Source organism: Apteryx mantelli, chromosome 1 (genome assembly GCF_036417845.1).
Source record: "Apteryx mantelli isolate bAptMan1 chromosome 1, bAptMan1.hap1, whole genome shotgun sequence".
Taxonomy (NCBI): Eukaryota; Metazoa; Chordata; class Aves; order Apterygiformes; family Apterygidae; genus Apteryx; species Apteryx mantelli.
Genome location: NC_089978.1, coordinates 179819117 through 179842600, shown reverse-complemented (window position 1 = coordinate 179842600; position 23484 = coordinate 179819117). Strand labels below are relative to the sequence as shown.

At 38.3% G+C, this 23484-nt stretch overlaps 1 protein-coding gene across 6 annotated transcripts in view; it reads right to left on the bottom strand.

Annotated features, from left to right (window-relative positions):
• The window catches only part of OSBPL8 (oxysterol binding protein like 8), a 101650-nt gene that overhangs the window by 64291 nt on the left and 13875 nt on the right, over positions 1–23484 (bottom strand). Inside the window, exons 2-3 of one of the 6 annotated variants that reach the window (XM_067313082.1) lie at positions 3391–3497; positions 1827–1883 (exon numbers count right to left, since the gene is read on the bottom strand). In XM_067313082.1, coding sequence (XP_067169183.1) covers positions 1827–1883; positions 3391–3432 — 99 coding nt within the window. In that variant the 5' untranslated portion in view covers positions 3433–3497. Of the gene's footprint in view, positions 1–1826; positions 1884–3390; positions 3498–23484 lie in introns of those variants that run through there. The other 5 variants (XM_067313090.1, XM_067313105.1, XM_067313098.1 and 2 more) reach the window with 5 other exon arrangements.

The window sequence follows — 23484 nt, the reverse complement described above, 5'->3', positions numbered from 1 at the left end:
CCTGAAATACCTAAACTAAAACCAACCTGTCTCCGTTCTGCTATGTCTTCTATGTCTTCTGCTGTCTGCTATGTTTCTGTTCACATCTAGCCTTTAACTAATGGTCCTGTCTCCTGCTTCTGAAGCTATTACCACCTGCTTCTTGCATCTTCAGGCCTCTAACCCTTCTCATTTAATATCTTTACTTGAAATACCATGATCTTTCTTGAACTACAGTAGGTCCGAATCTGCTAACAAAGCTTAATTTTACTCCAACTCCACCTCAAACATTGCTTTTCCAATTACCTTTCTAATATCACTATCTACTCCCACCTGCCTGATTTTTCCACATAAAAGTAATTTATCTTCTAATCCTCATTCTTTCATTCACTCAATCTATACCATTCATCAACCTACAAAGTATGCATTTTGAGTCAAGGATCACATTGAACAATGAAGAATTAAAACTCATCAGAAGACATGCAATCTTACCACAAGGTGAAAAAATATCACTCTATTGTGACAAGACTGTTGGGAGAAAACAAAAAACAAACAAACAAACAAAACCCTAAAAAACAAAAAAGGAACTCCCAAACACCAAAGCCAGGGACAGAGGTTTGTCCGGTCGTTCCAACTAGTTCCTTTCCTGTCTAATCAAAGACATTTAGGAAAAGAGTTTTAAGATGCATGTGTAAATAAAAATGATTTCTTTGCCCAAAGCAACAACAGAGGAGCAGAGACAGCAATATCCATCTACCAAGGGAAAAAGGCACACTGGAGGAAAAAAAAGCCACAGGAACTGAAGCCTGGTTTATATTATGAACTGCAAGTTTAACTTCCTTAACAATCAGCTTTGCACAGGCCTGGCTTATATTTCTTTCATTATTTGCTCATTCAGAACACATCCTAACTCCTTCCTTCCCCTACCAATCTTACTAATATTTAACTCTCCTGTGTTTCCTATCTGCCCTGTGCTCCACCCATCTTCACAGCACTTCTGTAAAGCACCATGGAAAAGATGTCACCAGCTCGCTTGCATTCTCACGGGTCTGATCACCATCAAGAAAGCTGAAGCAATAGAAAGTTGCTGTAAATCAAAAAATGTAAGTCAGGCCAGGCTGTTTGATTCTTCATTTCAGAATTACTGTCATTAAGTAAAATTATGTGCACATTAAGATATATCCAACTTCACCCTTTATATGCTTTGAAAGTAATAGCACAGAACTAACCAGAAAAGCAGCTCAGAACACTTGATTTTTTTGATGCCATGGTAAAGGTGTTGTAAATGATATAAAATTCAAGTGCTCAAAATATGCTTTTAAAAATGAAGGTATGCCACAAAGTATCAGAATATGATTTATCCAGTCAGATTGCAAAGTAATTGCAATAGCGATGCAAAGCTTTAGTAGAATAAAACAAAACAGTAAAAGGAGGAAGGACAATTTTGATTACAAGGTGCTGGACTGAACTCCGGAAGTCTGTAATTAATCATTTGTTTTGCAGTAGACCCCCTGTGTAACCTAAACTGTAGATCACCTACAGATATTGAAGTGAAGAAAACAAGAATCTACTTAAGCTTCAGGAAAAACAAACAAACAAACTGGCACTAAATCAAATACTGAATATAACTATTTAGGGTATTGAGATAATCCACATTTGCTTTGAAGAAGAAAGCTGTTTCCACTTTGAGGAAACGCAGGTGTTGTGATTGTGAATAAGAGTGAGGGTTTCTTTGCAACAGTTCAAGAACATAAATCACAGTATACAGAATTACAGCAAAAGAAACAAAATTAAGGAAAAAAACATTTAAAAACACAGATTGCTGTATTAAAGGTTCAAGCACTGACATCCAGCAGTGATCCTTTATGTTCCAAATCTTCAACTCTAAGGTGTAAGCAGCAAATCTTCGAATAAAAAAAAAGGTGTGGGTTAAATCCATGCTGGTCTCCATTTGAACACAAACACAATCCTTCAAAAAATTATTTAGAACTCCAGAAAGTGCCAGGATTTGCATGCGCTCAGGATTTTCAAAATTATTAGGCCCAATCTCTCTTCAAATTAGATATACTTATTTTTTGAATATTTCAGTTTCAATATTATCTATTGTGTACAGCAGACCAAGTAAAATAGATATTCCAGATAAACATTCAAAAATATTTTAACAGTTGTGGTGTAACACATCTCTACATTATATCTGCAATTAAGATACGCAGTTACCCAAACTAAATGATATACTGATAAGAAGTGCTCAGAGTAGCCAGTCACACTAGACCAACATTTAAAAAAATTAATTCTGAGAAGATACCCCAAGTGCCTATGCATGTACAGTAAAAGGCAAATCTATCCTTATGCTTTGCATTCTTCTCAGACTTAATAATGTACAGACCCTCATTTAAAGATATCTTCTTAAAATCATGTTATTGTGAAGACATGTCAAAAGACAACAAAAATAGCAAATTTCAAGTTACATTTAAGTTTCCTGTAAACAGGTAATTTTTTTTATTTATAGAATAATGAGCACAGCAACTGAATTTTTAAAATAAAGTATATTTTTTACACAGTAGACTCCTAGTATTTTGCACATGGCATATAGATACATCTGTGCTGTAACAAATCAATGAACTTTATTATAAAAAAGGCCAAGAATTTTAGCACACTGCAATGCAGCTTGTCTCCAAATTCATCACTACAAGTGCTAATTACTGTTTTTATCTTATCAAACCTATAGCTTCATGTAGTAGTTAAACTATCACAAATAGTTTGTCACTAATGAAGCATTAAACCTGACCTTCACTTCAATTACAGAAAAAAAAAATTTTTGCATTTTTGAGGCAGTGCTTGTATAAGAAAGCAGCTTTGGAAAGAAAAAAAATCATTTCCCACTTCAGTTATGAGAGTGCTTCCACATAACACAGCTTACATAAAAATTAAGTTCTTAACTTCAACGTTAAAACAATGACAAAGTGTCACAGTACCCATTGGCTCTTTTTTAAAGTGCAATTGGGGGGGGGGAGTGGCATTTTCACTACTTTAGACAGTTTATAATCTGCACAGATTATTAATTGTTACACTTGAAATGATCCTGAAAGTAAGTAATTTTCACTCCTCCTGCCTTTTCTTATTTTTCCATAGCTAGTAATTAGTAAAGTGCTAATTAAAACTGACAGGAATACCTTCTTCATTTGGGACTCAGAGACACCAAGTATAAAATCCAAGAAACAAATGTTTTCTGACATCCAGCCCTCTTACCATCAGAATCCAGCAAATTATGCTACATAATGCTCCAAATGCATTTACCAGAAAAAAGTCAATTCAAAGAAAACCAGAACCAATTCAAGGTGTTTAACCCTTCCCCCGCACAGGTATCTTTACTTTCACTTGAATATGTAAAGCCATATTTAAATTACTCACTGAATTTCTATCAAGTTCCCCATCAACCAAAGCAGTCTCCATGCTGAAAGAGCTTGTCTCCGTCTCCTCTTCAATTAGAGTTCTTCCATCCTGCTACCCAAAATATCCTGGGGCGGGGGAAGAGAGAGAGAAAGAAAGAAAAGAGAAAAGTCACTTTCAGTGGCTGGAATCAGTTAGGGAGGCCTCTCCCTACTTCTTAAGAGGGTAAACAGTTGTCTGTCCTACACTGTCTATATCATGGTTCCTTGCAAAACACACATTACCCATGAAAGTCAACCTATTAGGAATGGAAAGGTGAGTTTCAAATAAAACGACCAAAACAAAAGTTATTCCACACACAGTTCCCACTAGGAAGCTTCTACTTTTAACTACGTTTGCCTCAAATGAGGAATGGTTATGCTGAAAAAACAGAACAAAAAAATGCCCCCAACCTTCCCCCTTTATTTCCTCTTGGTTGCAGACCTCAGCAGCAGCACATCACTCCCACCCAACAGACACGCACACGCAGGTTCTCTATATAAAAGATATTCTAGAACGCTCCAAATCTGTTAATTTAGAACTTCTCACTATAATTTCAGAAATGGTTTCGTGAGGCAAAATGTGACCATATCACAGAAATTAAGTCATTTGTGTTAAACAGCACCACCTGTGGGAGACTTGGGCATTCACCTCACTGTCACAGCACCAGCAGCTAGAAAAACACCACCTCAATCTCAGGACATTTCCTACCTATGTTTTTGATAGAGAACAAAAGCTGCAATAATCTTTAGTATTCACACCATGCTTAAAGGCACTGGAGAGACAAGAAACTGCTCTGGAATCAAATAAAACTCCGCAGGGTGGCTGAGGGGAGGGAACATGTTCCCTAACCATTCAGTCCGTGCGTTCGGCAGCCGGAAGCCCGTTACAGCGGGATGACTGCAGAGATGCTCAGCTATGGCCCTCTGCTCTACCCCTCTCTCCCAGGCTCCAGCCAGCGGAAGATGCAAGCGAGAGCTAGGGCTATAAGTAGGCCTACCCAAAACAGGAAAAGCCAGTATCCTGCAGGGAAAAACACCCTGTGCCTCACCCTCCCCTAGCCACGCTCACCCTTCTGTCTTGCCAAAAGGGCAGAGAATCGGCCCAAGGCGTCTTGGGATTTTTTTTTTTTCTTTTTGGAGGCGGGGGGAACGGGGGAGCTGCATTAGCTTTTGCTACGGTGTCAGCTTATTTCTGCTTAAAGCATGCACGAAAGGTAGGGCTTCAGCTCCAGGTAAGGGTACACCCAGAGGAAGCCGCATTGCTGCTGGGTGCGGGCAGCAGGAAGAAGCCCAGGGAGACAGCAGGAGGCAGCCGAGCCCTCCCAGAGGAGTTGCCTGCAGAAGGATGAGGGGAAGGAGAGAGGAAAGGAGAGGAGGAGAACGCACCCCAGCAAGGTCATGCAATTCAAAGCCTGCCTGAGGAAACCTGCACGTGTGAAAACATATCTCACTATAAAGAGCCACCATTTGTTCAACTGTTTTATATTTTTAATTATCATGTTTTCTGTTCTCATATTATGTGAAACCCATTAGAATTAAAATTCCCATGGGAAGAGCAAACAGAATTATAGCAAATTACCATAATACACACCACTAAAACACAAAAAGAAAAAATATTAATGAAAAAACATTAAGAACAAAAAGACACTGTATGATGCAATGCTTAAGGAATTGCAAATTTTATTGTTCCCTATGGCTCAGTTCAAAGAAGCAAAGAGGATCTTACTCAAGTACCTGAGTAAGTACTGAGATGGTACATAACTGGGAAATACGTGCCTAAAAGTTTTCATTTAAATTACAAACAGTACATGTTCTGAGGGAGATTATTAGAAGTTATTAATTCAAATTACTACGAAGACAGACAACACTACCACAGAAAAAGGAATTCTTTACAGATTTCCAGAAGTGGCCCGTTGTGCCTTCCACATGGTACACAGGGAATTCAGAGCAGCATGACAGAACTTCATTAAATGTTTGTTTGTTTTTTTTAATGTCTCTTGGAGGTTGTTTTATCCCCCTCCCTGCCGTTTCATGTCCTATTATTAGCAGGCTATTCAGCAACACCAGGCTGGCTACATGCATGTTTGATTTACAGAAACATAAAGAGCTGTTAAATGGGATAAAAAAACGAGCAACATTGCAAACAGATGTATACACTGATATTTAAAGCAGCTAGTCAGCCTTTCTAGTGACAAGAACCTGACACCATACTCTGTTATCCAAATAAACAGATCTTTCCTGCCACAGGAACATTCACCCTAAAAAAACAAGAAAGCTGTAAACACATTTCTATTTTTAACAGACATTTTAAACTCAGCTTTTATTGTCAACACTCCTGGTGTATTTCAGCCCTCCTTTTGTTTATATAACCACAGCAGCTATGTCCCCTCATTTTCAGGAGTCAGATGCCTTGGCAGTGTCACAGAATCACAGAATGGTTGAGGTTGGAAGGGACCCCTGGAAATCTTCCAGTCCAACCCCCCTGCTCAAGATGGGTCACCTAGAGCACATTGCACAGGATTGCATCCAGGCGCGTTTTGAATATCTCCAGAGAAGGAGACTCCACCACCTCTCTGGGCAACCTGTGCCAGTGCTCTGTCACCCTCACAGTGAAAAAGTATTTCCTCATGTTCAGATGGAAGTGTCTGTGTTTCAGTTTGTGCCCATTGCCTCGCGTCCTGACGCTCGGCACCACTGAAAAGAGTCTGGTCCCATCCTCTTGACACCCTCCCTGAAGATACTTGTACACGTTGATAAGATCTCCTCTCAGCCTTCTCTTCTCCAGGCTAAACAGGCCCAGCTCTCTCAGCCTTTCCTCATAAGAGAGATGCTCCAGTCCCCTAATCATCTTTGTGGCCCTTCGCTGGACTTGCTCCAGTAGTGCCACATCCCTCTTGTACTGGGGAGCCCAGAACTGGACGCAGTACTCTAGATGTGGCCTCACCAGGGCTGAGTAGAGGGGCAGAATCACCTCCCTCGACCTGCTGGCAACACTCTTCCTGATGCACCCCAGCATACCATTGGCCTTCTTGGCCACAAGGGCACATTGCTGCCTCATGCTTAACTTGGTGTCCACCAGCACTCCCAGGTCCTTCTCAGCAGAGCTGCTTTCCAGCAGGTCAAATGTATCCATAAGAGCAAGAGTCAGTCCCAAATCTCTTGGGCTCTAAAGGCAAGCCTTTGCACCTTTAGAGATGCATGAAACGGATTTGGTGCTGTTCTGTACTGACTTATGAATTCTGTTAATTAGATTATCAGAATATTTATTATAGGGACATGTTCATTCAACTGAATAAAGGGGATATTAGGAACAAGAAGTCCTTTTTTTCCTCCAGCAAAAGAAAGACTCCTCACCAAACACATTTTTAAAGTTGTTCCAGGTCTATTAATGGTTTAAATATTAAATCAGTAGTTCAGTTCACAGAAGGACTCTTCCTTCTTCCCCTTCTTCCAAAAAGATTAGCTTCGGTTCAAACACTTCACTAAATTTAGGGAAATTTATCAAAAGTCTTTGCTTAATCACATGACTGAGACTCGCTACACTACCTGTGATCTCCTTGTTCCCTCCCCCCTCCTCACAAGAATTCCCAAACTTCAGCCAAGGTATAACTGCAAAGTGAAAGTGCTAGAGGTGACCCCTGTATCTGGCAGGTGCAGGTGTGTTTTCTTTTTAATCAATGGATTCAGGTTTCTCGAATGCCTCCATACTGTATTATGTAGGTAGGTTTTAGCTTTGTTCAGAAGTCACTACCACTCAGCCATTAGACATCCCATTTGCACTATGCCGCTCTTCCATGATCTGTTATAGTATCACAGAGAACTTTTGCACTCAAAACTCATGTTTCAGAGGCAAGTGCACGGCCTCATCTGCAACCTGCTAATGTGCTGCACCGAGTGCACAGAAACAGAGAGGCCAGAGCAGTGTGCAGTAGCCAACAGGCACCCATCCTCTGGGACTCTGAACTCAGAGCAGTCTTGATGCCTCTCCTCCTTTCTTTAAAGCCTAGAATAAGTTAATGCACTTAAATCGCCCAGCAAGGGTATCAGTTAACAGTGTACTCCAAGTTTCTTTAAGATGACACAGGGATAATACACTTGACTTCAAAGATCAATATGGCAAGAGAAGCAGACAACGCACAGTAAGAGAAACAAAACCTGGCTGTTTACAATGGTATCAGGAAGGGTAAAAATTCATGTAGGTCCTTGCTTGAAAGCAAAGAATCACAACACCAGAAAAATGCTACCCCACAGGAAGTAGCTCTCAGGTGTGGTTATCAATGCATTCGGTTCAGAAAGCCCCGTAAAGAAGTTTAAGCTAATACCTTTGAGAAGGGTATTATGAGTGTCAAAAAAAGAGGAACCAGTTTCTTAAAAATTATTTCAGAGCTAATGGGGGGTAGGATCAGTTTTAAGAGATTAAAGAAAATTTAAATCTTGAATCTAACCAGGGTGATCAAACCAAAGCTCGCAAATAGTTTGTCATTCGGCAGCCACATGCAAGTCTCTGATATGAGAGTGTGAAGGCACTTTCACCTTGGTCAGTACATCACAGACTCGGTCACTGCTGAGTCCGTACACAAAGCGTGCTTCATTAACAAGTTGCAAATCAGGCCAGCCACTTGCTCCTGGCATGTCGTCACTGCATGCTAAGGACTGCACGTTTGTTGAGACAAGTCCTGAAAGAGCAGGAATGGGAGCTGAGTCACTGGTAAACATGGAGTGTGGCCAACAGGGTCAGAAGATTCAGTAAAAGATTCAAGTCACCAGCTTTCCCCACCTCCCAAACTAAGCATCTTATGCATGCTGACAAGAACTTGGAAGTACTAGGAAGAGGTTTTACTCCACAGTTTTAGAAAGAAAATTGACAACTGAGTAAATTCTAGTTCAATTCCTTTTACCAGGAAGTCAAGCAAAATAGGAACGCCTGACAAAACAGTGACGTACAGGGAAGGTCATACATGAATAACCACATGGTATGTTAACTCTGAATTGCTCGAGAATCTGCTTATAGGTATAACCATACTAGATTCAACAGCTCCCTCAGTTAGGTACCCCAAACTTTCTGTGCTCATTTAATGCTATAAGCCACCAAATACACTCTTGTAAAATACTTCTACCCTGAGTTTCATCACCTGCCTCCTCATTTCCTGAATAAACAGTTCATGGGCGAAGAAAGCTTTGTTTCCTCTCTTTCTGTATTGTTGTTTTCAGAAGGAGCAAAACAGGAAGGGTGAAGTGCTTGTGAAAGAGTTGAAAAAAATCTCTAGTCTAGAAAAAAACTTGCAAACTAGCAGCACAATTTAGATCACTCAGTTGATCCCTTGAGAGTGGTAGATGGCAACAAATGCCAAGAAAAGCATAATAGACTTCTGAACAGCCACTGCAACTTTATTAAGTTATCTTAAACAGTTGTCCTGCAGGCAAACTTGTCCTGGTAAAAATGAAAGGGTACAGAACAGGCAGCAAGAGCTATCTCCAGGTATGAAAAGTGACGCCCTCTCAATGCTCAAGTCCCAGATGTTCCAGAGCCCTTTCATTAAAATGCACTTCAAAGCTCCCCAACCTGCTCCAGTCTTCACAATGCATATTTTGCAAGACTGCTTCCAAGATTCAAAGTTGTCTGTCTTCATGTTAAAGATAGCCATTTCTTCAGGTAAGGGTGTCTCATTACCTGGACCACTAGCCACTTTGTCTCCACAAGCCAGTTTTACCTAGGGCTCAGTCTAACTTTTGCGCTTAAGAATGTCAGGGGCAAAGGATCACTAAGGCTTTTGCATTTATTAAGCTTGAATCAGAAAATACCCACGATGCTTCCTAAAGTATCCTAAAATTCAAAAAAATTTGTTCTGCTTTGTTGTGATGATGTGGGGAAAGAATATTTAATCAAGCCTCACATAACCAAATACAGTATTTTTTTTTAACATTTTGAGATGCTGGGGCAGGGGTTGCTGTCTTCTCACATTTTGTAGATTTTATTTCTGTCTTCCATTGCTGCTACTTTAAATATAGTCTTCTAAAGTTTATTGGCTTCAGTCAGTTTTAGTAACACATGAACTTGTTTTTATCATAGTAGTTGGTGGCAGCTTGTGGTTGCCAGGCACTTCACTGGTGTTGAGGGTAGATGCATGCATAAAAAAGAAAATTTAGGACCACATCTATAACTAGCATTTGAAGAACAATACGGCTTTTCTAAAATACAGACAGATGTTTACCTGCACATTTTAACAAGCACAGACACACCCCTACTTTTAAGTTAGCAGTTTGAACAATGTTTTGTAACTGTTTTATTTTTATAATCCATCCTGCAGAACAGAGCAGAAAGTCACAAACAACATTGAACAGAATTACCACACAGGGGACTTGCAAGTGATCGCGATGCCAATTCCTTCCTCAAACCATTTGTCTCTTAAAGAGTGACATGATAAATTTGATCACTTTAATTTAGAAAATCCTTCCTTTCTTCTAATGGTGTCAGAAATTTTCTTTCACAACTGTAAACATATTACTAATAGTCAGAAACACCTAGCTAGCCAACTGATGCTCATCTACTTAGTGATTTGCGTTAAAAGCAAAGATGTTCCTGTTAATACCTCAGAGCAAAAAAAAAAAAAAAAAGTTGTTCTCTACTGTGATGCTAGCTGGTATTCCCCATGGTTTCTTCTCATCTCTAGCTTTGAAAGCAACCTCAGACTGCACACTCTCCCAGTCACAGATGAAGAAGATGCTGAGGTTACCAGTGCCCAGCGCTGGTCATGGCCTCCTCTCTCCCCCTCGGAGGCCGCTTTCAGCCCTGTCTGGGTGGCTGCCTGTGCAGGCACTCCCAAACCCACTTCTGTCACAGGCAGCCACATTATTCTCAGGGTATTTAAACAGACACTTCTCAAAGCACAAATCATTTTAACTGAGCTAGGCCACGGAGATACTTTGCACCTGCCTTTCTGCTTGCAGATCTGACATAGCAACGGTAAAAAGAAACACACCACACCCACCACCCAAAAACAAAAAACATACCACCCAAACAGCTGAGAGGCACCCTCACAACCTACCTCAGTTTCTGCCACAACAGTCGGTGCAACTGCGGACTACGGGCTCACCCAGCAGCGACCAGAAACCAATGCAGGAAATGAAAGGAGTCAAGCCAAGGGAAAAGGAAAAGCAATGCTTTTGTTTAAGGAATTTCTGAAGTGAAAAAGTAAGGTAAGTCAGCAGAGATGTTTCCATAGACAAGATGGATAGGAGGAAGAACAACTCCTTCCGTTTCAGATACCAAAGTGGAATCAGTTGCAGTTCTGAGATACTGAGACAGATTTGAATTTCCTTTACATGGAACTTTCCAAAACAAAATCCAACCTTGTTTTTCTTAAAAGGAACATTTTTCTCTTTTCCCCTTGACAGACTTTACTGTCATACAAGAATATAGATTCAAAGCATTAAAAGGAAAAAAAGGAACACTTACTATTTCAAACTTATGAAAAATACTTTAACCATATTAGTATCAGAAGTAATTCATCACGCTGAAAAAACTTCAACATAGAGACACTAAAGAAATCTACTTTAATACTTTAAATAAAGCAGAAAAATATCTTCAGTGATGAAACAGTCCAAACATCTCAAATAGAATACAACTACAGATAGAGATGCTTATATTCTTGACCTTCACTTGAAACTTCAATCAACTTCATAAGGAATAAAGTTTCAAAGACAGCTATTCTAAGACTACATTGTAAGATTACTTGCAGTCATTCATATCACAAATCAGTGAATTGTCAACTATCAGATAAACTATATGAACTGACTAGATGAGTACTTTTTACCTGATACAAAGGAAGTAAAAGAAGTTAGCTTAAACCACTATGAAGTTTCTGTATCTCATCTCGGAAATTGCAATGACTTTACTTGAACACATAGGGCAATCATTTGACCTCATGATGATGCCTATCAAAGCTATTCCAATTGGTTTGCAATATCATTTTTCTCTGCCTTAAGCAAACACAAGATTCCAGCTTGCAACAATTTCAGACTATGTACTTGGTCAGACATTCTCATACATTTTGCTTACTGAGAGTTTATAAACAAGTTATAGTTTCAATATGAACACCAAACAATCATTTCAGACATTACAGCATGTATCACTTATGTTGTAATATCATTCATGCTTTAAAAAAAAAAAAAAAAAAAAAAAAGTCTGCATTGCTGGGGGAAGGACAAGAATATTTTTCCAAGCCCCAGTCCAAGAGATTACAGTGTTTTCTGCTTAAGGAGAATTATCCTCTTTTCTCACCGAGTCTCTCTCCCATCTCTCTGGGAGCTATGGACTCCTAGAAAAATGGGAATGGCAGTCCCTCTCAGTACAAAACAACATTTCTTAATGGATCCCTCCAATCAACTAATAAATGACAGTGTGAAGTGAAATAAACCTTAACAGCTCTTTTATGTTTTCATTTCTACCTGTACAAAAGAAACCTTTAGTCTCATAAAGGGCGCAGGGGAATGGAATTGGTTCTGGGTAGTGAAAAAATCCCAAAACTTTGCTTAGCCAATTTACTAAGACCTACCCCCCAAAAATATAACAATTCAAATTCTGAAGATGCTGCCTTAAACTGTATTTATTTAGAACTAACACTGGACTACAGGCTTCCAAAACTCTAACTGTGGCAGAGCATTTTTTTGTTAACAGGCATTGCTGAGGAAATGCATCAGTCTAAAGAACTTACCCATCTTTTCTCATCCAGAGCTTCCCAGAATCTACCAGTACAGAACCTCCCTTCTATTGCCAGACAGCTTAATTTCATCAAAATAAGAACTGAGATTACTTCTCTGGTTCCTGCTAATAAGAACCATGAACTGGGGTTCAGTTAGAGAGCAACTGTGTTCCTAATTTCTGCTCCAAAGTGAGAAATACAAAATAGAAAAATCAATGCAAGCTCTAAACATTCTTTCATGCTTTTAAACTCAGACAAATTTCAGCTGACCTGTGCTTAGTTGCAATATAGTTATATCATGATTGGGAACTTTCTATGAAATTTATGTTCTGCAGGACTAAACGTCCACATTTCAGACAGCAATCTAATGTTTATTCTCAAGTACAATTTAGTTTCCCATATCTTGGCAGCAGTGTCTTTTCTTGATATATTAATATAGAGTTGATGGCATAAGAGATAGCCTTCATTTGAATTTCCTTCAGCTAATGCTAGAAGGTAGTTTCCACAATTTCAAGACACAGTATATCTGTATTAGAATTAAAGAACAAAAGGTCAGAAAATTATACTGTAATAGGAAAAACCCTAGAAATTCTAATTTAAAGGAGCAGCCGGTTCAAACCAGCAGTGATAGTATCTGGATTACACATCATGGATTATTAAAAAGATTTAGAAAGTCTAATTTAGATTTCCATTGTTTATGCCAGGTTTAGTTTTTCACTTCACTGTTTGCCTAATTAAAATGAGCTAGTGAACCTAACTTCTGACTTTTATGCATCAATGCAAGCCTATATGTTTGCTATTCAAGATCTTCTATAGCTTTTTTTTTTTTTTTTTTTTTTAACTTTAGGAACAAATATTTGAAGTAGTCATTATATAGGCTTAACAAGGATTAATGCCTTTAGCACCGAACATCCAAGCATGCCTTTTTCAAGCTCCGGAGTCACTACTGATCAACTTTGACTTGAAAGTGCTTCAGGAATGACATACAGCTTTTAACTGAAAAGGATGAATCAATAGCATTTAAACCACATAATCAGGCCCACTGCAGCTGTAAAATATTATGGTATCCCAGACCTGTCAAGTGACATCACACTCCCTTTTTGGACAGCCCCCTTGTTTCCCCACCCATCTTTAAACAAATGTCCCCCATGAAGTTTCTTTGGGTGAGGAGAAGTGCCTAACCTACCACAACAAGCAGCTATGGAAGAGATACAAACATAGACAAATGTCTTAAAGTAACTGCTGTTCACAGCCCTCAGAAATCAACTTGATATTCCTGCCTAATGTTAAGTTAAGCAACAGTCCACACTATTTACACTAACAAACAATGTACATCATTTTTGCTAGAGCTGAAAACAGAATCCAGCCCTCTCCCAGCTCAACGCCAATCCGCAAGCACAGAAGTTAGACTTATGTGCTGTGCTACCCATTTCTGACAAGCAGGGTGCTTTCTGCTCCCAGTACCAAGAGGAGATATCAGGATCCTCAGTAGCAAGAAATCCACACCATTAGAGTACATTTAGTGTTCTCCTTCAGGGACTGACACAAATTACCAACTCATTCAAGCAGAAAAGAAAATGTGATGATGTGGGTAATAGAGTTTTGTTCCTGCCACACCACAGAAAGTTTGTGAGCTCACTTACTCTGTACCATGCAACCAAGAGAACAAGCCTTGGAAGTCCTTTGAAATGTTCCAGAGAAGAACAACTCCTACAGAGGGAAGGCTGGTGGCCAGGGCAGAGGAAGCATTGCTCTGTTGAGGGCCCAGGAGCATTTGATCGACAAGGCAACTCTTCCCTTTTCTGCCCAGTCTAGTCAAATATTGGGAATTCTGTTTCCCATAAAATGGGTTAATGGAGTAGTCTGATAGCATTCCCCTGCTCAAACTATTTGCTGAACCATGCAGTAGGACTGCATAATGTGAAGTTTTGAATGCTGCTTCCCCACCATCCTCTATCCCCTCCATAATTAGCTAGCTCAGGGAAGTAAGAATAGCAGGAGGCAGGGGGCAAAAGACATCCCTCAGTGAGGGTGGCCAGGGATATACTGACGAGTCACAAACTTCCTGGAAGGAAGGCATGAGCTTGAGCAAAATCAGTTGTTAATAATACAGTAAGGGCAGGAATACATCCAAAAAGGAGCATCTTTCACCTCACAAACTCAATAGATTATAAACTTCCAAGACATAAAGAATGTATTTATTTTTAAGAAGAGAAAAACTATACCTTTCTCTTCAAACCATTGCCCTCATTCCATTACTGCTACCAACACTGACCAAAGTAATCCTTAGTTTTTAATACCTTTTTATAGCTTACACTCATATTTAAAATTGCATACAATACCAAGACAATACCAGCTTAAATACCAAGACAATACCCTGTCTCTCTGCTATAGCAGTTAACTATACCAATATCATATTACACATTTTATTCTCTTAAAGGCAACTTACACATGTATTACAAAGTCTAGAATTTTGCAAAAAAATAACATATAGTTCCATCTATATAATAAAGAATGGAAGTTAGGTAGCTAGAGCTCAGGTCTCAGCACAACTCAACAGTAATGTACATCCAGACTTATTCATAGCCAGGCTTTCATTTCCTTAGGCACATATGATCTCATACGACATTTATTTTCACACACAGCATTGAGAGGTCAGAAAAAGGAAAACTGAATTTATCAGTAGCCAGAAGAACAACTGGACCTGCATCTTTCCAACTATGCCCTTTTTACGCTAAAAGGGGCAACTGGAAAAATCTAGTGTACTGTATTATTATTCCACTACTAACTGAGTGCCCAGACTGATATCCAAAATCAGTGGTCAGAGATGCAAGTCAGTGAAGTTCAGCAGGTACACTGCACCTGTAATTAAAGGTTTCAATTAAAAAAAAAAAAAATCAAATTTCTTCACGTAGTCTCATAATGATCATGCAGGAGAATAAAGTTTTTCAAAACTGTCATGCAAAAGTACGTGTAATACTGATTTCAATGAAAGCAACAAGTGTGCAAAAATCCTCATTCTCAAAACACTTAGGTGTGCTTAACTTCTACTGTGAGAAAGGATTTTGTTCCTTCATTTCGCAGCCCTCAACAAAATTCAGAATATGAGCTGCCTTCTCCTCCTAATGATCACAACCAGGAAAAGATATGATAAACAAGTAGTTCTTAATGCAGTGCAAGCTTTTCTTTCTAAAAGCAATCACAGGAAAGTAAGTCTGTGACATTCTTAAACTTAGTTTTTGTTTTTTAAAAGGAGACAGTCGACAACATACTGTAATCTTTAATAATAGCTATACAGATTCTCTGTAACACATCTAGAATAGGAAATTAGTGCCTGGTAACCCCAGGAGTACTATTAATTTCATAAAGTTCAAATCTTTAATGAATATCCATTTGGATCTTTCAATGCCCTTTATAAACAACAAATTGCAAAATAATTGAGAAAATTAGCCATCCAAACAACCTAACCAAGAAAAACATACAACCATTCTAGTTAGATCATGAAGTAATCAGCCACTTGGGTCCTCCTCAAAATGGAGGAGAGAACCATGCCAACACTTCACATACAAGAAGAACAACTGTTTCCAAATGTTGATAAGTATAATTAACCTACATAACCCTGCCTTTGGCCTTGAACATTAAAGATGAATTCAACTTGAAAACCAATTAAAATGCAAAGCAGTCTATACACTTTGGGACTAGAGAACTGCATACGCATTTAATTAAAAAAAAAAAAAAAAAGGCAAATGAAAAGTACAATTATTTCTTCAGAGGCTATAAAGGATTTGTTGGTTGTCTCTCTAAAAATCCTAATTCACCACCAGATAAATAAATCACATTTCAAAAAGAACTGAAGAATTTAATTCTTCAATTCCCCATGAAGACACTAAAGCATTTAAGGTTTATGAAGGGAAATGTCTCCGATACTAACAAAACTGAAGTTTTAACTGGAAAAAAAAAAATCATAGAAACAAAGAATGAAGAAGGACTACCTGGATTGTGAAGTATGACTCCCCTTTTTCATGCTTAGCTATGATGCTAGAAATCAGTTCTATCAATATTAGCAACTAAAATGAGCCAGGACCCATTCTCAGCTTGCACAGCAAAATTCATATTTACAAAGCTTAACTTTCTTTTCCCCAAATAAGGTGCCCTTATTCATTCTGCCTTTTGAGAATGGTTGCTGGCTTGTGCTTTCCCCCAAGTGATGCCCATGCACTGCTTGAAGAATGCCAATAGGTGGAAATCAAAACCATGCCATGCAAGTAGGGATGAGTATAGCACATTAGGACATCTTAACCTTCTGTTCTGATCCTGTTTACTTCGGTAGAAATAACATAGGGATAACAACACTCCAATGCACAATATGTCACTGATACACAAAACAAGGTTTCCACTGAAATAGTTTTGTAAAAATACGTATTTGATGCAACACAGTTATGCTGGTTTGTAAAGCCATTTTGTTTGTCTGTGTCTGAGGAAGAACTTGCAGAAACTCTTTCTATTCCCCCCCCCCCGACTATTAAAAAGGATAGGTATTTAAGACTTTTGCTGCTGAAACCGCCTTCTATAGGGCTGCCATTCCTACAGTAGAAGAAAAACTACTGGACAGGCAGGTGGAACTGGAATTTTCAGTTTTATCATTGACTGCTTCTAATCTACCTGTGAAGAGCATGGAAAATGCTGGGCTACAATAGTTAATTGCAAGGTTTCAGAAAAACCTCAGACTCTGATAACAGCCTACAAAGTGAAAGCTTTATTAAAAAATAAAAGCAGATTTAACAGTGGAACAGCCTGACCTTTAAGAATTGACCTTTAAGCTCAACTGGCTTTGAAATTATAAGAATCATCACAAAACCACAAGCAACTGTCTGTTTTCAGGAATGTTTCTAAGAGTGGCAACATTCCAGTTTAGACAGATGAAGAATGCCTCAAGCTGATCAAAAGTGGTTCTGAACTTTTAAAACACTCTGTTGAATATTAGGTTCTCTCTTGTTTAGACAAAAACATTTTTAGCAGTTTTACAATGGGTATCATACTGGCTCTTAAAAAATATGAAGACAAGTTGGCTTGTTGTGAAGTTCTGCATGCATGTGGATCTCCAGCAGGTGATCAGGTTTTTTTGACCTCTTGGTTTTGTTGCAGCTGGGCAGTCAGTATGTTATTCTATTATCAGACCCCTGAGTAATGATGGATATAGAAGATGGACCAATGTCCAGCCACTAAAAGAGCATTCTGCAGTATACAGAATCCCAAGAGCTGCTTTGCATGTCAGATACAAATACTGTGACAGCTGGGGACCAAGAGCACTCTTCAGTTTTGCTGAAAAACAGATCTATGGCTATTTCCCTTTTTCCACCCTTCCCTACCCGAGCTAGAAATTCATATTATAATATCTGATTTTGAGCCAAGTATAAAACTTTGCTCATTTAACAACATTATAATTTTTCTATGCTATTCTATACAGGACACCATCACATTTTAATGACAGAAAAAAAAAATAATGTCTTTATAGTTTCTTGTTGCCATCTATTCCTTCACATTAATCACCATAATTATTTCCTCTGACACTAAACCATAAATTCATGCTGTTTTCACTTACAACACTAGGTAGAAACATAACATACCTTTTTCATGGAAGGAACTGCAGAGTAAGTGGTTTCTACTTGTGTAATGAACCCAAGCTGCTTATCACCATTTTAAAGTTACTGATCATTTTAACATCAGAATTTTGTTTCCAGTGATCTGTGTGTTATATTGCAGTATAACCTTGCTCATTTCCTAGTAGAGTTGACGGGGGGTGTTGACTCCCCCCACACACCCACCCACTAATCTGATTAACAAGCATTTCTTCAAGTATTCTGACAACCTTGAATTGGCTATTTACTTTGAAAATGGCTCCTTTATAAGATGGCTAAAAGCCTGCTTAGAATGGTCTTACAAAACTTCAATGCCAAATTAAGACATTAAGACCTATTTCAAATATTTAACTCCCATCAGGAGTTATCCTGATTGTTAAGTTATCCTTGACAACTACTGTATTTCAGCTGTTCTGTAGATGGCATAGTATTTTGTACAACTCACATATCTACCTTAATCTGGGGTTAAATAGGGCAATATACACAACTGCAAGATTTGTTACAAGAATTTTCAGTCCAAGTATTTGCAGAACCTACCTCAGCAAGATACATCAGCTTGAAAAGCAAAATCTCAGTCCTTTCTCAGCCATCTAAGGACATGTACCATAATGTCTAATATATCATAAAAATTGTAAATTACTACAGCTGAGATAACATCCTTCAAAATGGTGACCCACAATAAACTGTTCCTGCGTATGGGAATTGACCATATTCAGACATTTTACTTCAGCTGACCACAATCAGAACAACATAAGCCTTTCTGCCTAGAAAGCACCGTTATGATGTAGCAGAGTATGTCTGGATCCCCTAAGCTTTCAAATATCCTGGAATCAGGGTACAGACTTGCTAGAAAATATTGGCCTGCACAGCAAACACTTGAGTTTCAGACTAACCTCTAATTCTTTTCTTTCAGATGAGTCTAGTCTGACAGCTAGAAGCTTTCCTCTGTGCTGAACCCCCCCAGAAGGAGTCACTCCTGTCTGAAGGGTCCCACACATCATGACACATATGGCATGAGCTTCACAAAAGTTCTTAACAAGCAGTTCACTCTTGGAAAGCATGTGACAGGCATTCAGGTGGATTCCTTGTCCTGTAATTTCCTTTCTTGCTAAGACTTCAACCGGCATTCTTGGAGAAAAGCAAAATATGCTATATCCCATTCATACAGCTCTAGCAACGCAACTCTTGGAGGTTGCGCTGCATAAGTTTAGAAGCAGTTTTAATTAAGACCATCAATATGAAAACCCCATGCCACCATCAAGAAAAACAAACCAATCACTAGTAAGTCAACAGTTTTAGAAGCCACATCTTCAGCAATTCCCATGCTTGCACTCCCCCAGCTGAAAATTTTCTCTGAGTTGTCAGCTTCGTTATATACATCTCAAGCGAGGTGATATATTGGCTCAAAGAGATTCTCACAGGACTCAGTATACAAGCTTATCATAATGCTCACAAGTCAGAATTCATAAGTTACAAGCATTTCCATTTCCTACAGAAAAGGACGGCCTGATTCTCTTAAGATCAAAATTACTGTCATCTCTACTAAGCAAAATGATTGCAGGGAACCACAAGAGGCATGAAATGGCAGAGATGCTGATGAAGGAGGAGCAAAAGCCAAGTCACAACAGCATCTTCCTTAAGTCAGCAAGCATAACAGCATCAAAGTCCATAGCTGCAATGGAGAACAGATCTATATCATTGCATTCTGCCAGACTATCAATAGTAAGGCTTATAGAAGTGTTCTGCTCCTAGCAAATAAATGTATGCTGATAACAACCCCCCTGGATGCTATATATACACTGGGAGAAGCAGAGCATTACTAGTTTTGCTTGTACAGCTCATGTTTGTAGTAATTTGGCTGGGGAGAGGAAAGACTCTTGCTGACATAAGCACCCCACTGCAGTTTCTTGCACAGTGTTACAATAGCATGGTCTTTGCAATGCAAGGTAAGCAGCAAAGATTGCTAAGCACAGGCTTCAAGCAGAGACACTTAAAATTTAGCAACAGCAAAAGAAGCATCTAGGTTGATGAGAACAAATCAAACAAATCAATGAACACATGCGCTTTCCTCCAGACAGAGGACAAAGAAAAGTAGAAGCACATAAAGAATACCACTGAGTTGTGAGTTGCTAAGACAGGCAGAACAGCAGCCAAGAAGAAGAACAAATAGGCTACTACACACTTAAGTGAAAGAAGAGAAAGGGAGGTGAGTGGTGCTGAAGACTGATGATCTAGAGAAAAAAATGGGAAGGCAAGGAAGCTGTGTGTCATGCTGAGTATCGTAATGTTTTTATCAAAGAAGGAACCCAAGAGTAAAGCTGGGAGGGAGAAAACACATTTAATAAAGTGCCTGACTAGTATAATTGAAACAGTGAGTTAATGAAACACAACAATAGTCTAAAAGATGGTTACAACAGGACAACTGAGGTGGAAGTGAAGTTTTTGGGGGTTTTTGTTTTTTTTGTTGGTTTTTTTTTTTAGAAAAAGAAAATAAAACAAATGCAGACTGAAGTTGGGACATTTCTATTTACTACACCCTTAAGTGATTGTATTAAAGACCTCAGATCTCTTCTCTCCAAGACTCAAGTCCTTCCTTGATTTTGGCGGGGGGGGGGGGGGGGGCACACGTGAACCCAAAGAACAAAAGATTCAATGAGGACTTTAGGACTGCAAGTTAAAACCCTTTCCTTCTCTCAAGACTTTTTCCAAGTTTTCACTGATATGAAACTTGCTCTTTTTAGAAATTACTTTCCATTTCTGCTATCTGGACTGCCCTGCCCTGGAATACACAATGCAGGCTGCAGAAGATTAGTTTATAGCAAGTTAAAGTAACGAAAACTCCAGCTGCTCTCTGACAAAACAAATTCTCTTCCTTCCCTCCCTCCCAGCATTCACAGACAGATGGTTAGACAAATCCAAACATCACCTCTATCAAGGCACTAAACTATATTCTAATGATTCTAAGAGTCAAGAGCTTACTTCCAATAAACTCAAAATAGGCCACTGTATTTACTTCCTTCAACACGCTTAAGAATTATGAGTCACAACAAATGGAACCCATGTTGCGAAAAGAAACAACCTAAGTTTCGAGTCTAAATTTTTAAGACAGAAACACCTGACAAAAAAAAGCAGTCGATGTATTAATCACCTACAAGGAACTAATAGCAAAAATCAATCAAGCAAACAAACAAAAAAAACCCACTCAAAAACTAAAATCAGTTGTTAATAGTGGAAGTGTAAGCATTCCTTTTCAACCTCCCCATCCCCAAATATCTACAATGAATAATAGTGCAAGTCTGTCACATCTCAAATTTCAACTCTCACTTCTGGACGCTATACACTGATAGTAATGGCAGGTCTCCATGACTCCAGCTTCCCCCTCCTTTGCTGTGACTGCCAGTAAGAACGTTTTTATACGTACCAATTTCACAAAAGGTCAGCTGCCAGACAATATTCCATATTCAGAATAAAAAAAAACAAAAAACATTTTCTCTATAGTTCATGATAACAAAACACAATCAAGTTACCCTTTACATTATTTACTTAAGACGCAGCAAGTCATAGCTTCCTGAAATTTAAAATAAAAGCAAAGAAGAAAAGAGCCAGAGATTCAAGACGTCTAAGCCTTCCACTCCTACTCCGCTATACCAAGTGACCATGGTGTTACAGAAAAGTTACCAGCCTGTTTTTGCAGAAGCAGACTAACCCATACAGTAGAATAGCTTTTCTGCTGAATCTTTGATAACCTGACGCCCAGCAGTCAGTTCTGCTGAATAGTTCAGACCCAGAAAAAGAAATGTATTAGACAAAAAAAACATGATTTTTAACTGCTAACAGCACAAGAACTGACAAGATGTTAAGAATTACAAAAGCATAAAGAACTCTTGCATATGCAATAAGAGGAAGGAGGACTTTATTATATTCTGTATAAGATACTGTGAAAGTTCAGAAATACATCCATGGAAAGGAACTAAGAAGAATTACAATGAAGGAAGATAAATTAGCAACACTTGTAATATATTTTTCCTGAGCTTTCTGTTGGCAGACATCTAATTTATTTAGGACATAAAGATAAGTATTAATTTGTTTCTTCTCTTTTCAAATGAAAGACTCCACAGGTGAAACCTGGAAGCATTCACAGAACACAGCAACTGAATGTTAACATTTGCCTTATTCTGCTCACCTATCAATTCCTTCTGTGCTGCTTATATGACAATTAATACAAAGAATGTAATTTCAGTATATTTACAGTGCAAGATAACACAAGGCCTTTTCATAAATGTGTGGTATCTACAAAAAGAAAAATCTGTCAACCAAAAGGGAAAGTGGCTTAAGATAAGCAAAAAGCAATCAGTTTTCTTATTTTGTAGTTATACTTCATTTCATAAACAGGAATCAATTATCATTTGATAATTAACAAAATATTCACAATTTTTGAATAAAAATTATGTTTTGGTCTTTATTTACAAAAAGTAACTATTTATATTCAATATATGCAACAATATACATTTACTAATTTATTATGCTTGAAAATAGTGACAAAGTACCAAATCTTGAATCTTTCTTGTGATGTAAGTCAAAGCTCTGCTAGGGAAGAAAGCAGAAATCAACAACAAGACATACAAGGACAGCTTTTTAAAGCTGACTAAACACAAATACTACATATATAGCAAAACACAGGAAAGAAAGAGCTAAAACTTGTTTTAATTCAATACGAACTTATCTATTAAGACATCAAGCATTATTTATAACCTATGATCTGAAGGGACAGTGACCAGAACAGATGCCTTTTAGAATTAAAAAAATAAAAATAAATAAAAACAACACACACACGCACTCACTTTCTGACACTAGCTCTTAGTTTACATAAAAAGAAAGAATGTTTTTCTATTCCAAGATAGAACCAAATGGAGTTGGTGACACTGAAAGGAACCAATTAAGCTTAAAAGGAAATAGTCTGTTATGCTTGGAGGAGAATATCAAGCACCTTTCCATAATGAACTCTGGTATTCAGCAAGCATCTTCCCTGCTTATACAGTCTGACTTCTTTAAAGCATTGACAGTAAATATACATTAGTTAATATTTAATTCAAGTAGCTGGCATGGTACAGACCTGGTACCAGATTCCTATTTTGGAAGTTCTTCTCTAATGTTATATGACAGCTTATTGTTCTCCATTCTGTTTTCTACCTTGATTAGCTGCTATTGAGCTTTCTAATCAGTGCTTCTTGCCTCAGTGTGCCATCGTCAAGCAAAAGAAATCTTTTTCGTAATAGGAGTACGTTCTTTCTAGTGGGCGATTTCTAAAAATCTGGTTTAAAACCTCCCCTTATATTCATTAGTCTTGTGTGTTATTCAAATAGGTGTATCCAACTCTAGAACAGGATAGAACCTGCATTTGTTCAGGGGAGGTTGCTTTTACTTGTAAATATGACAGCCTCTAAACCCGTTTTTTCCCCATTAAAATACTACTGATTTTTCCATTGCTGATATTTAAAAATAGCTGTTGCATTAAAATTTATCCACTCCCTTCTGCAAGGCAGAATAAGCCAGTGACAGCTAACTATAATCACAATTTTATCTGAAAGCTAGAATCAGAGTACTGATGTTTTTGCTAGGGTTTTTTTGTTAATAAATCTTTATAGGTAGATAACATTTGGGGCCCCTAATTTGGCTTATGTAACAAAACTGAAACAAGTATCAGCTCTCTGAATATATCATTAAGACTACATT